Consider the following 12788-nt stretch of genomic DNA (forward strand, 5'->3'; position numbering starts at 1 on the left):
AACTGTCATCTACAACTTTGGTCTCTCTTTGTATTAGAGAGAAGCTTAGCCCTTAGCTCTCTAAAAGCACCTGGAAAGTCTGAACCTTCAAGCAAGTTGAGAAAGCAGCTAAAAAAGCAGCAAGACTCTTTGGATTCAGTGGACTCCTCCATCTCTTCATATCTATCTAACACTGCATTGTCTCACGGCACCAGAAAACGGTTTCAAATTTATTCTAAATCTCCATTCTACCGAGCTGCCTCAGCTGGTGAGGCCCTGGGACTAGAAGGACCTTTGGGCCAGACCAGACCCCTAGAAGAGAGGCCTCAGTTCATCAGCAGAGGAACCTTTAATCCTGAAAAGGGCAAACAAAAACTAAAGAATGTGAAAAACTCACCTCAGAAAACCAAAGAGACCCCAGAGGGGACAGTCATGTCTGGCCGCAGGAAACCTGTAGACCCAGACTGCAGCTCCACCCAACAGCTAGCACTCTTTGGAAATAATGAGTTTATGGTATGAACTAGTAGATGTGTATCCTTTGTGGCTAGAAAGGTAAACACATCTCGTCTTGGGGCCTCTTGTCTCAGCATATGGCTAAGACTTTCTATGCTGAATTCCTGGGCCTCCTACAGAAGTGGAAAGGCCTCTTTGAAGTCTGCTGGGGATGGTGCCAGCTGTGCCTTGGCTGCTGTATTTAAGTCGATTTCACTAAACAAAGCCACCTTGGGCTTGGGGATTTTTGTCAGCTATATGTGCCTCTTCCCACCCTCTTTCCCTTCTCAGAGAGAGAAGTTGGACTGGGGGAGGTGGGGGTGTTGTAGACCTAAGGGACCATCTGATTTCTGAAATTTGAAGAAAACATATAAGCTTTCTTAACTATGAAAGCAAAAAACCTTTGGGTTTATTTTAGGATAGTTTGGAGCTAAAGTAGAGTATGATTTTTTTTTTCCAAGGAATTTATAAATGAAAAGCCTAAGCCCTCTATTTTAAAATTTTAACTTGTGATATTTTGGGAAAAGTAAAAAAGCTATTGTTTCCATTAAGCCATCAGAACCTGTCTCAGATATCTGGTTATACAATGAGATGAGAATACATGCTTTGTTTTTTGATGATATTTAATGTCAAAATAACCAATGCTGTTTTAATTGCTGGTTAGTTTCTGCCAAATATATTGCATGGGCTGAAGTTTCAGTAGCCATACTATTCTCATATTCACTGATCTTAAGGTCAGATTCCTCTAATTTTTGTTTAAATGCCCCAGAGACAATGATCCCTAAACATTTCTTCCTAATCCATCCAGGTTTTTCTCTTTGTATAGATTAAATTGTGAAGACCACATATGAGCCTATTATCTGCTGTGGATTCCCACCACAAACTCAGACAAATAATGTGACCATCTAATCACATCTCTCAAAATATTCACACAAAACATTGCATGATAAGTGTTAGATAAAGCTGCCAAAATATAAAAAATTTTAATATCATCCATCTAATTTTCATCTTTTTCTCCTCAGACGATCAGTATTAAATAGATGGACTACTTGAAGCTATTTTTGTTTATATAATGGTTACTGAAGTTTACTGTAAATATACATGTACATTATGCATATTTCTTTTTAAACTTGTGCTTCCCTTCTTCCCATGGAATTTCTTCCCACAGATTAGGGGCCATTAGATAGGGGCTGACTGCCACTCATTCCTGGGTTGAGGGAAAGTAAGACCCATCTTTTTCATTACTGGTGGTCTCCATACACTTAAGTTATCGTACTAGTTGAAGCATCTTAGCATTAGAAATTTGGTTTTGCTATTTATAATGTATAAAAAATGAAACATGATAGCCTTTCTTGAGATAAGTATGTGAAAATGTTTATTTTTAAAGTTACTAAATGCATCTTGTCTCACTACCACATGCACTGTTCTGAAAAAGAGCCTTTACCACGTGTAACCAGAATTTTGGTTATTCTTCCTTTTCATACTTCTTTGCTTTGAAGTTATGTTTTGTTAAGGCAGAGTCTCTCCTGTTACACAACACTGAACCTCATGCAACTGCCTCAGTGGTCATTGGCCAGCCTCGCAGGTCAACTTAGAGCACTATTCTGCGTGGCAGCTAAAGGTAGCAGGAGTCTTCCCTCTCCCTGATTTGAGTTCAGAATTGATCCGGGGAAAGGAAGCTTTTAAAATCTCCATAATAATGATGTTTAATCAGTGAATGTTGGGTTTTGTATCCCACAAACATCTGCCACCTTGTTCATGTTGTCCTGATGAGTAATGAATGTTAAGCTTTTGAAAGTATGAAGTTCAGAGATGCTCCTAAAGCACCTCAGCATGTGTGTCCAGCTAGGATGCTGCTTCCTGGGCCCTATGCCCAGCTGCATAGTCTGTGTTTCAGTATTCTTGTGAGAGTAGTGTGCTGCTGGGCATTAACTGTTACTTTCCAGAATGTTGGTTAAATACCATGTTTTAAAAAAAATTACCCTTGTGAATTATTTTCTTTGTCCAAGAAAAATGGCCTGGGGAACAGATCTTGGCACATGTTCTCCCATCTAAATCTTCGTAGGGCTATTTTTTTGGGTCAATTTTTGGCAGTTGAAAAAAAAAAACTACTTATATAGGTCACTTTATAGGAACTAGTTGGTGGATGTTAAGAGACTTTATAATTTTTCTCAGGGACTTAAGACCTGAATTTGGACAAAATTAAATAAAAGATATTTGTTTTTTCAGTTGCTAGATTGTGAATTTCTAGTCATTTAACAAGCTGCCAGAATGGGGGGTGGGGGGTGGAGATGGAGAGATCCATGCAATTTTAAGAATGTCTAAGCAAGTGTGGGCTCCCTCTTTGAGGGAAAGAGAGCTATTGTTCTCAGAATAACAGGCATTGTTGGCCTGATAAAGAGATGAAGCCATAACTCTTTAAACCGTCAGATCCAAGTCAGAACCAAATGCTGTGTCTACTTCCATTTGTTCTTAAATGGTCCTCTGCATTGTTATGTCACCACAAAGTGATGTTGCATTACAATCATTCATGATTAGGATATTTAAACTTAATATATGTCAGATTTATGATTTCCTATTGCTTCTCCTTTGCTTCTTTTCTTTGATCTCAGTTGCCCCAAAGAAAATCTCCACATGGCAGTAGTGGGGCAGCACCACATTTGGAGCCCATACTAGTCACATTATACATTTCCAACCCCAAACAAAATCTGTTTTTTTTGGGCTGGGGTTGTAGCTCAGCGGTGGAGCGCTCGCCCAGCATGTGCAGGGCACTGGGTTCGATCCTCAGCACCAAATAAAAATAAATAAATAAAGGCATTTTGTCCAACTACACCTAAAAATATAAAAAATTTTTAAAAATCTGTTTTTTCTATTCTTCCCACTAAAGCTAATGTATCCCTGTAATTGCATATGTATGATGGAAAATGTAACAGAAGCAGAGAAGTATAATTTCATTCTAGATCACAGATTGAAGTGCATTAACAGCAAAAGCAGGATTCTGGAAGTGATACACTTAGTTTGCAAAGTACTTTGTACTTCCTGCCATTTAATTATTTAACCACACTTGGCTTCTTAAAACACAAATGGATATATAACTCTCTACTATGAGACTTGAAGAGACAGAAGGACCTTAGATTGGGGGATATTTCCATGCTTTTGGAAACTACCAGAAGGCTAGTGAAGACTTCTGTTTGTGTTGCATCACAGTAGGGTTGTTTTCAGGGTCAAAGATGGGTTCACAGAAGGGTGCTGCAAAGTTAGGGTCTAACAAGGTTTTGCAGTCCCCCCAGTGCCTGTGGGCCATGTGTTTTTAATTGTAACTAATGAATGTGTACCTATCACAAGCACTTTGCTGAACTAGAGAGAAGGGAGTCTAAGATGCATTCAAAACAAGGTTTCAATTGTAAAAAGAAACAATCCAGATGGCTTTCTCATCTGCCTCTTTCTAGGATTTTTGTTTCCTTGGTGGGGAGCTAGACTTGAGGCTTGCATCATTCTGTATTGAAAAACATGTTATGCTCACCTGTTCTTTTGTGATCACTTCTCAGCCCAGTCCCCAACACCATGCTGGCCTTGGTGGTAGAATTCCTTGCTGTATGTGGGAGTTCTTTTTTCTATGACCCTCGGATACTTGTAACCACTTTTCTTTGGAACCACTCCCACATTTGATTTGGTGTTAAAAGGATAACAGCAAAGTGATGATTAGAGAGATGGATCTGTTAGGTCTTATTGATCTCTTGTTTTCAAAAATGTTCCACCAATGAGCCTATCACCTTCTACCCATTCATTCTTTTTTTAAATTGGTTTTATTTTTTAACCCATCCATTCTTAATGCCTATTTATCATCCCTCTGAAGTCATATAAAAGTTGCACCTCTTGAACCAACTGTTTGTATTTACTATGGGAAAGGTGTGGACTACAGATTAGTATTATATTATTTTAATGAATTTAAAGTAATTTATAAGTATGCTGAGTGTAAATTTTTAAAAGACTATGTATTATGAAAGGACATATCCTGTGAAATATATATCATTTTACTGTTTAATAGAATAATTCTATAAGAAGAATGATTTATTTCACCCACAGAACTGATTACATTCCTGATGCAACCAACTGGCACTTTGTAATTTCTGTTTTTGGTGGGGGGCAAGGCATCATCTGTATAAAGTGCAGTTGTGTCACTCAAAGTATGCACTGTATGGCTACACAAAAGCAGCTTGATGAACAAATCACCCCATGGCTCATTAAAGAACAAAACTTCCAGAAGCAGCAATATGTGTGCTTTGTTTTCTGAACATCCTGTCTCCCACATCCAACTCTCAACCCCGAAAGAACAGCAGTGATTTCTTAGTTACAGTGATGAATTTTAAGGAAAGGACCCAACCCCAAATTGACAAAATGCAGAGGTGACATAGTTATTAAAACTCAACTGGGTTCAAATGAAAGTGAGATTCAAGGGGTCAGCTTTTCTGTAATAGATACTAGCTGCTGACAAGACTTAATTTAGCAGGGATTTCAAGATGACTGGATAGAGAGATCCAGCACTCACCTGCTCCTCCACAAGGTAACAACAAAGCAACAGGTATGTAGTTGCATTTTGAGGTGAAAAATCATGGAGAACACTGAACATCAGCAGAAAGAAAATGAAACCTTATAAGATCCAGAGATCTGGGACAACAGTATAAGAGGAAAAAAATGTCTAGCATCTGCTGCCCCAGCTCCATAGCTGAGGAGGGCAAGCCATCCTTCTGCAGGGATAGGATAAAAGAGTCCTGGCAAACTATCAGCATATATATTAGCAATCCTAGCTGTTGGAAAGTATCACAGCCCCCACAGGCTTTATATTAAAGTATTGTGTTAATTAATTTAAAATAATTTTTCAAGTTACCTGAAATCTGCAGAGTAGTCTTACTACTCTGTGGAGAATTTTATATCATCCAGTGATGCCTCCAGGGTGCTGTAGCCAGGAGCCATTTCAAATAAGGACCTATTGTTGAATTTGGGCTGCTCCAGGGGTCTGGAATCCCTGCATATTTCCATCTTTGGGATCCCACAGACTTCACTGCACTGGCTCAGCCAGTGGCTGCCACAGAAATCAAATGTGGCTCCGTAGAGTGACCCTGAATTAAACCTGCTTGGTGCCCTGCACTATAGGGGATAGATGTTGCAACATGGAAGGTAACATTGCTGCCTTGGAGAACTGGGAGATTTAGTAGCTTGCCCTCTGAGGAGAAGAGTGTGTACAACCATGCAGTCTATACTGGTGCTGGGACTGAAGGCAGTCACTCATGTGGTTCCTGCCACCCCTATTTACAGCACCACTCTTAGGCTTCTAAGAGAATGGGGAAAAGAACTCTGTCATTTCACTGCTGCCCTGCCTACTGAGGTGTGCTGGGGTGGCCTTGAGCATCATTGTTGTTCTTGGTGTCCCTCCCGCACAGACACACAGCCTAAGGAAGTCCAGAGAGAAACTTGACCCAGTGTTGGCTGTGTCTTGCTCTCCTGTAGACACTGTGGCTGAAGGAGACAGGATGTGAGGAGCCTCAACTGTCACCCCATCTCTAGGCATACACAGCCAAGGGAGGCCTCAAGATTTCTGCCTAGCTCTAGCTATAACCTGCCCACTCTTATTCTCAGTGGGCACTGTAGCTCAAAGATTTGAGGGAAGAAAAGGCCCTGTCATCACCCTGTCTCCCGGTATGTATGGCTTTGTGGGAAGAAGCAAGGTCCCCCTTCTTGGTGAGCACACCCATATTAGCAGCAGATAGGAACATCAAAATTCATACTGCTACCACACCTACATGCCCCATACCTTGTCTGACTATGCACTACTGTCAAGATGGAATGAGTGCCACCACCTCTCTCTGCACCTGGGTCTCTACCATCATTTGGTCAGAGTACAGGCACTTCAGGCACCTCAACACTACTGGTGCAGCCATTGCCACATATTCTTACAAGTAACAGAGTGTTACTTGTCTGAACAAACCCCAAACAGTAGGGGCCATCACTTGCTTTGCAGGAGTAGCCACACAGTAGCCCACATACCACACCAGCCTCAACTGCTAAGAGGTCCCATTCTTGAGTGGCCTGCAGATTCAGTGAATCTCTGACTTTTGACATGGTATGCACTGGGCCCAAACTCACTAATCAAAGCTAAATATACCTGTAGCATAATATACTACAGTATAAATATATTACAGGTATATTTCCACTGTGGTGCCCAGGTGGAAATAAAGATAATATTGCATTACAAACCAATACCCAAACTATCTTCAGGAAAGCAGCTTACTAATAAAAGTAGTAGAGATATCTGACCACCAAATACACAAATCTCAATGAAGGAACACAAGAAATATGAAAAAAGAATTGACACCTCCAAAAGATTGTAACTCCCTAGTAACATATTTCAAGGAAAATGACGAGTGAAATTTTTTGAAAGGTACTTTATTTATTTTAGTAAATTTATTTTTATTTTTTAATGTGCTGAGGATTGAACCCAGTGCCTCACATGTGAGTCAAGCGCTCTACCACTGAGCCACAACCCAGAGGGTGAGCTACACTATATCCTTGTGTGGGAAAGACACAGTGCATCTCCTGATTGTCCACGGAGAGCTGAGACAGGAGCCATATTTCTGCTGGGCTATAGCATCTGGTGTTTGTGGGACCAAGTCCAGGAGCCCAGACTTGTATAATCCAAGCTGGGTCCAAACACCAGACCACATGACTCAAAGAGTGTGCCTAGGAAACCAGGAGAAATTCAGACATGAAGACTGTTTTACCCAGTGGAATATAGGTCATTGAGACCCAATTAATCCTGGGTCCCTCTTATCTTTTGAGTCTGGAGGCTTGCAAGAACAACTAGGGCAGGCCAGGAATTTGATCAGGTGTGTGGAAGTGATTGTGCGCTTGGAGACTGAGCCCAGCAAGCTGGAAAGGATGGGATCTATGGGTGGTAGAGGGGACAAAGGATTGGCTCCTCCACCACAGGAGTGTAACCCTGGGAGTGGAGACTCCTGGCATGCAGACTCCCAGTGTGGATTGGCAGCTGCCAGGCTTTTGAGGTGTGCTGATTTAAAATCTTCATACCAATCGCCATTGAATGAAGCACCTGGGGCCTACCTAGATCTAAACAGGACCTTCAGTAGCCCCATCTATGGGAACTCCTCTCATAGAACTCTACAGTAACTCTACCTGGAGAGTGGAGCAGACAACACTCTCCAAACTGCCCCCACCTCATGCTGCTGAAATGGGAAGCCGAGAATTTTTGAACTCCAATCGGCAACTTGGTGAGCAACATAAAAAGAGTAAGGATTGATAGGCTGTGACTAATACTTTTGTGCATGATACATACCTCCAGAAAAAATGGAAAGAAAGCCATTTGGAAACAGACGATGAACATATATTCTCATTGACAATTTTTGACCACTGCAATAGAAAAAAATTCCTGAATTTTTCATCAAGAAACTTTTTTAAATAAATTTTTTTCTCCCTCTTTCTTTTTTCTTTGTGTGCTGAATGGTTCATGGATGTATGTGTGTGTGTGTGTGTGTGTGTGTGTGTGTGTGTGTAACATTTATATATAAACATATATTTTATATATTTGTCTCACTTTTCTCATTTCTAGATTTTTTGAAGGTAGTTATCTTTCATGAGTCTTTTGAGGAGCAGGGTTTTTGATTAGTATAGTTTGATTTTGTTTTCTGTTGTTCATCACTTGTCCATTTCTATTGATTCTTTCGCTACCAAATTCTATTGTTCTCTTTCTGCTTTCTTTAATTTTTTTTACTTCTACTTTCTCTCCTCCTTCTTATAATCATCACATCCTAAATATCTTCTTCATTCTCCTTGTTGAACTTTTGAAATAGCAAACACTTTTACAAACTGTTTTTACTGTTGTCAACTGTTGTACCATTTCTGCTTATTGTACCAGTTAACTTGTAGATGTCATAATAAGAACTAAGTATTTAGTTTAATGCTTTATATTGTTTCCATCGGTTGTCATTATTTGTCTCCCCACCACACCTCGAGGCACTAGAAACCTTCAGGGACATGACAAGTTCATAGGGTAAAAGCTCTGCCATCTCAGATTCATACTGATAAGTGGGTAGACACACAAACAATATGAAAAAGGGAACAAACCATCCCAAACAAACCAAAATACCTCAATAACAGATCCACCCCTGTGGAGGAAATGTCAGAGAAGGAATTTAGAAAGTTCATAGTTAACTAATCTGTGAAATAAAATATGATGTAGGAAATGAAATCAGAGAGAAAATACAGGAAGTGAAAGATCACTTTAATAAAGAGAGATTCTGAAAAAGAACAAAATGAAAATCCTCAAAGTGAAGAAGTCAATAAATCAAATTAAAAATTCAATGGGAACACCATCACCAACTGATTAGACAACATGGAAGATAGTTTCAGGCCATGAAGACAAAATATATAGTCTAGAATATAAAGTTGACCATGGAGAAAATATGTTAAAAGACCATGAACAGAACTTTAAAAAAATATGGGATAACATGAAATGGTCACATGTAAGATTCATTGGAATAGATGAAGGCTCTAAAATACAAACTAAAGGAATACATAATCTTTTCAATGAAATAATATCAGAAAATTTCCCAAATCTTAGGAATAAAATGGAAAATCAAGTATAGGAGGCATACAGAACTCCAAATACACAAAATGTCAATAGATCAACACCAAGACATATTATTATGAAAATTCATAACACAATAAGAATAGAACTTTAAAGTCTGCTAGAGAAAAACAACAGGTCATATTTAGTGGTAAATCAATACAAATTTCAGCTGATTTCTCAACCCAGACCCTAGAAGGTCTTTGAATAATATATATCAAGCTCTGGAAGAAAATGGATGCCAATCAAGAATATTATACCCAGCAAAATTTTCAGATTTGAACATGAAATAAAACTTCCCATGATAAATAAAAGCTAAGAGAATTCACAACTAGAAAGCCTGCACCACAAAACATACTCCATAAAATGTTTCATGAAGAACAAATGAAAAATAAAGATGAAAACCAGTTGCGGGAAGAAATACACTAGAAGAATAGTCAATCAAAGGAGAAACTAAATCAAAATGACAGAAAATAAAAATCATCTCTGAATAATATCATTGAATGTAAATGATCTAAACACATCATTCAAAAGACATAGACTGGCAAATTGGATTAAAAAGCAAGACTCAACAATATGCTATCTCCAAGAGACTCACCTCATAGGCAAAGACATCCACAGACTGAAGGTAAAAGAATGGGAAAATGGGACTGCAAATTGGTGCATCCACTCTGGAAATCAGTATGGAGATTCCTCAGAAAACTTGAAATGGAACCACCATTTGACCCAGTTATCCCATTCCTCAGCATATACCCAAAGGAATTAGTGATGTGGCCACATCAATGTTTTTAGCAGTTCAATTCATAATAGTTAAGCTGTGGAACCCATCTAGGTTCCCTTCAACAGATGAATGGATAAAGAAAATGTGGTATACATACATAATGGAATATTACTGTGCCATAAATAAAAATGAAATAATGGCATTTGCTGGTAAATCAATGGATCTGGAGATGATCATGCTAAGTGAAATAAGCCAATTCCCCAATACTAAAGGTCAAATGTCCTCTCTGATATGTGGATACTATACACAATATGGGGGAGTAGAGGAAGAATAAAAGTTTATTAGGTTAGAATAAGGAGAATGATGGGAATAGAGGGAGGATGGGAATAGGAAAGACAGTAGAATGAGTCAGACATATGTTCACAAATGAATACATGAACCGTGTACTCCACATCATGTACAACCACAAGAATAGGAAGTTATACTTTATGTATGTATAATATGTCAAAATACATTCTACTCTCGTGTAATTATTTTTTTAATGTCATCATCATAGTCTTTTAATATTTTACATCAAAAACTGTACACACAGCTTATAGAACTTTTATGTAAACATCATAAGCTCACCACTTGGTCATTTGTCAGTTTATTTAAAAAATAAAAAACAAGACAACAATTTAGTAGAAGTACCACTGGGCTGGGAGGAGAGGCGAAAAAAGGAAATGGGGGTAGGTTTATTATCTGTACAGAGATGCAGAGAAAAATTCACATAGCTATAGAGACTGCCTTGTGAAAAATGAAAGTTTTAAATAGACCCCAATACTTTTTACCTTCCTTTATCAAAATTGTGTGCATAACCTGCACAAATAAAATCACAAACAGTGTTGCCACTTTTCAAGAAAACAAAGCAAAAAATAGTGGTTTTTTTTTTCCCTCTCTAGTTTAAAAGTCATCATCATCTTTTAAAAAACATCAGAAGTAGATGAGGTTACAGCATACAAGTATGGTCAGAATGCTACTGTCTTATGCAAATGACAAGTGCATTAAGTGTCAAACAATGAAACAATTGTGCAAAGAATTCTTTCAACAAAAAGTTTTTAGCCTTTAAATAAAACAACATCAGTTTCTTGGGCTGAACAATTTTCACTTGTAGGACAGGCACAAAGTTCGCTTATGGCAAAAACAGCCCAGCAGCACAACTCGCTCCTGACACTGGTGGTTGGTGAGGGGTTTGCTGGGGGCTGATCCGCAGGAGACACTGTGTCTGGAAGCTGCGTTCTTTTTAGCCCCAAGTCAATTGCAAATGTTTTCTTCAAGGGTCGGAAAGATGGCCAAATCCAGTTCATGCTTGGATGGGCGCTGGATCCAGCCTGGGCTGGAACTGTTTTGGGGCCCTGGTCATTTCACTCGCCTCCACCATTAAATAACACCATCTCGCCTCCGAAAATAAAATTATATCTATATTTATATAACACCCCACCCAACCTCCCCTCCCGCAGTTCCCGGGGTCTATGTTACAGACAAGAGACCGTATGCGCTCGCTGGTTGTGGGTGAACAACTGATGGGGCGCGGCCACACTCCTGCGCCCTGTGTGTCCCTGGGGACCAGAGACGGGGGCGGGGGGTTGAACAGACACACAACCACACACTCTTGAGGCCTGGCTCTTCAGGAAAGGATGCTCAGGAACCCCTTGGCACTTGGCAGGGCGTCCGGACCTGTGCAACACTGTTGGACGCACACAGACACTGGGAAGGGGTCACCCGATGCCCACGCCAACTCTCAGCACGACAACCAGAGCATCCAGGAGAAGCCAGGTGGTCCGGTGGGGTCCTTGGGGGACGTGGGTCTTCCCCTCTCCCAGCTCGTGGGGGACGGGCCAAGGAGGGGGAGCCAAGCTGGCAGGGGCAGGCGGGGCGGGCGCAGCCCTCATAGCACCTTGCAGCAGTTGATGCAGTCGTTCTGGGAGCCACAGCGCTTCTGCAGCGCGGCCTCGAAGACCTCGCGCACGCCCTCCTTGGTCTTGGCGGAGCACTCGAGGTAGTCGTAGGCTTGGATGCGCACGGCCATGGCGCGGCCGTCATCCGTGCGCACTGGTTCCTGCTTCATGTGGGCCAGCTCTGTGCGGCCGTGCTCGTCGCTGCGCAGGTCTTTCTTGTTGGCCACCAGAATGATGGGCACGTTGGGACAGAAGTGCTTCACCTCGGGCACCCACTTCTCGGGGATGTTCTCCAGCGAGTCCGGGCTGTCCACCGAAAAGCACATGAGGATGACGTCGGTGTCCGGGTAGGAGAGCGGCAGACGGTCATAGTCCTCCTGACCCGCCGTATCCCACAGCGCCAGCTCCACCTGCTTGCCGTCCACCTCGATGTCCGCCACATAGTTCTCGAAGACGGTGGGCACGTGCACCTCAGGGAACTCGTCCTTACTGAACACGATCAGCAGGCACGTTTTGCCACATGCACAGTCGCCCACCACCACCACCACCAGCTTCTTGCGGATGGCCGCCATGAGCTGGCCGGCCCGGGCAGCAGGAGGGGGCCCGCGAACGCCTTGCTGCCGTCCCACTCGCCGCTCACCTCGGGCTGCGCGCTGGGGGCAAAGGTCGCTAGCTGCACCCAGGCCCCGCGGTGGCGCGTTCTCTCAGTGCGCTCGGGCTGCCCCCACGGGGGCGGTGGGGGCTCTGGGGCATAGGGTGCACCGCGCGTCTCAAAGCGCTGCTCCCAGGCTGTGGCCGCTCTTCTGGTCCCAGCCCTAGGGTGGGCGGCTTTGTGCGCAAAAGTGGCTGGAGCCGCGAACTCGGCCTAGCTCCCTGCCGGATCTGTCTAGGCCTGGCATACTGGGGTACCGACGACTAAAGCCTGACTGCAGGTGGCAGATGCTCTCATGTGTAGTTAAAAAGAACAAATAAAAATTGAAAATAAGAAAGGATGGGAAAAACATATTATTTTCATGGA

At 41.8% G+C, this 12788-nt stretch overlaps 2 protein-coding genes across 5 annotated transcripts in view; one reads left to right on the forward strand and one right to left on the reverse strand.

Annotated features, from left to right (window-relative positions):
• The window catches only part of MYO9A (myosin IXA), a 266957-nt gene extending 260637 nt beyond the window's left edge, over nt 1-6320 (forward strand). For all 4 annotated transcript variants that reach the window (XM_081290716.1, XM_081290714.1, XM_081290715.1 and 1 more), the window contains one exon: nt 38-6320. In XM_081290716.1, the coding sequence (XP_081146842.1) occupies nt 38-498 (461 nt within the window). In that variant the 3' untranslated portion in view covers nt 499-6320. The remainder of the gene's footprint in view (nt 1-37) is intronic.
• A 5409-nt stretch (nt 6321-11729) lies between these two features.
• Nucleotides 11730-12342, reverse strand: LOC308647603 (rho-related GTP-binding protein RhoB-like; the record flags this gene model as incomplete). The annotated part of the gene is made up of 1 exon (XM_081291856.1): nt 11730-12342. One exon carries the CDS (start codon nt 12340-12342, stop codon nt 11761-11763), a length of 582 nt encoding a protein of 193 aa, XP_081147982.1. The 3' UTR covers nt 11730-11760.
• Nucleotides 12343-12788: the final 446 nt, after the last annotated feature.

The sequence above is a fragment of the Spermophilus citellus genome (genome assembly GCF_964194105.1).
Source record: "Spermophilus citellus genome assembly, chromosome: 4".
Taxonomy (NCBI): Eukaryota; Metazoa; Chordata; class Mammalia; order Rodentia; family Sciuridae; genus Spermophilus; species Spermophilus citellus.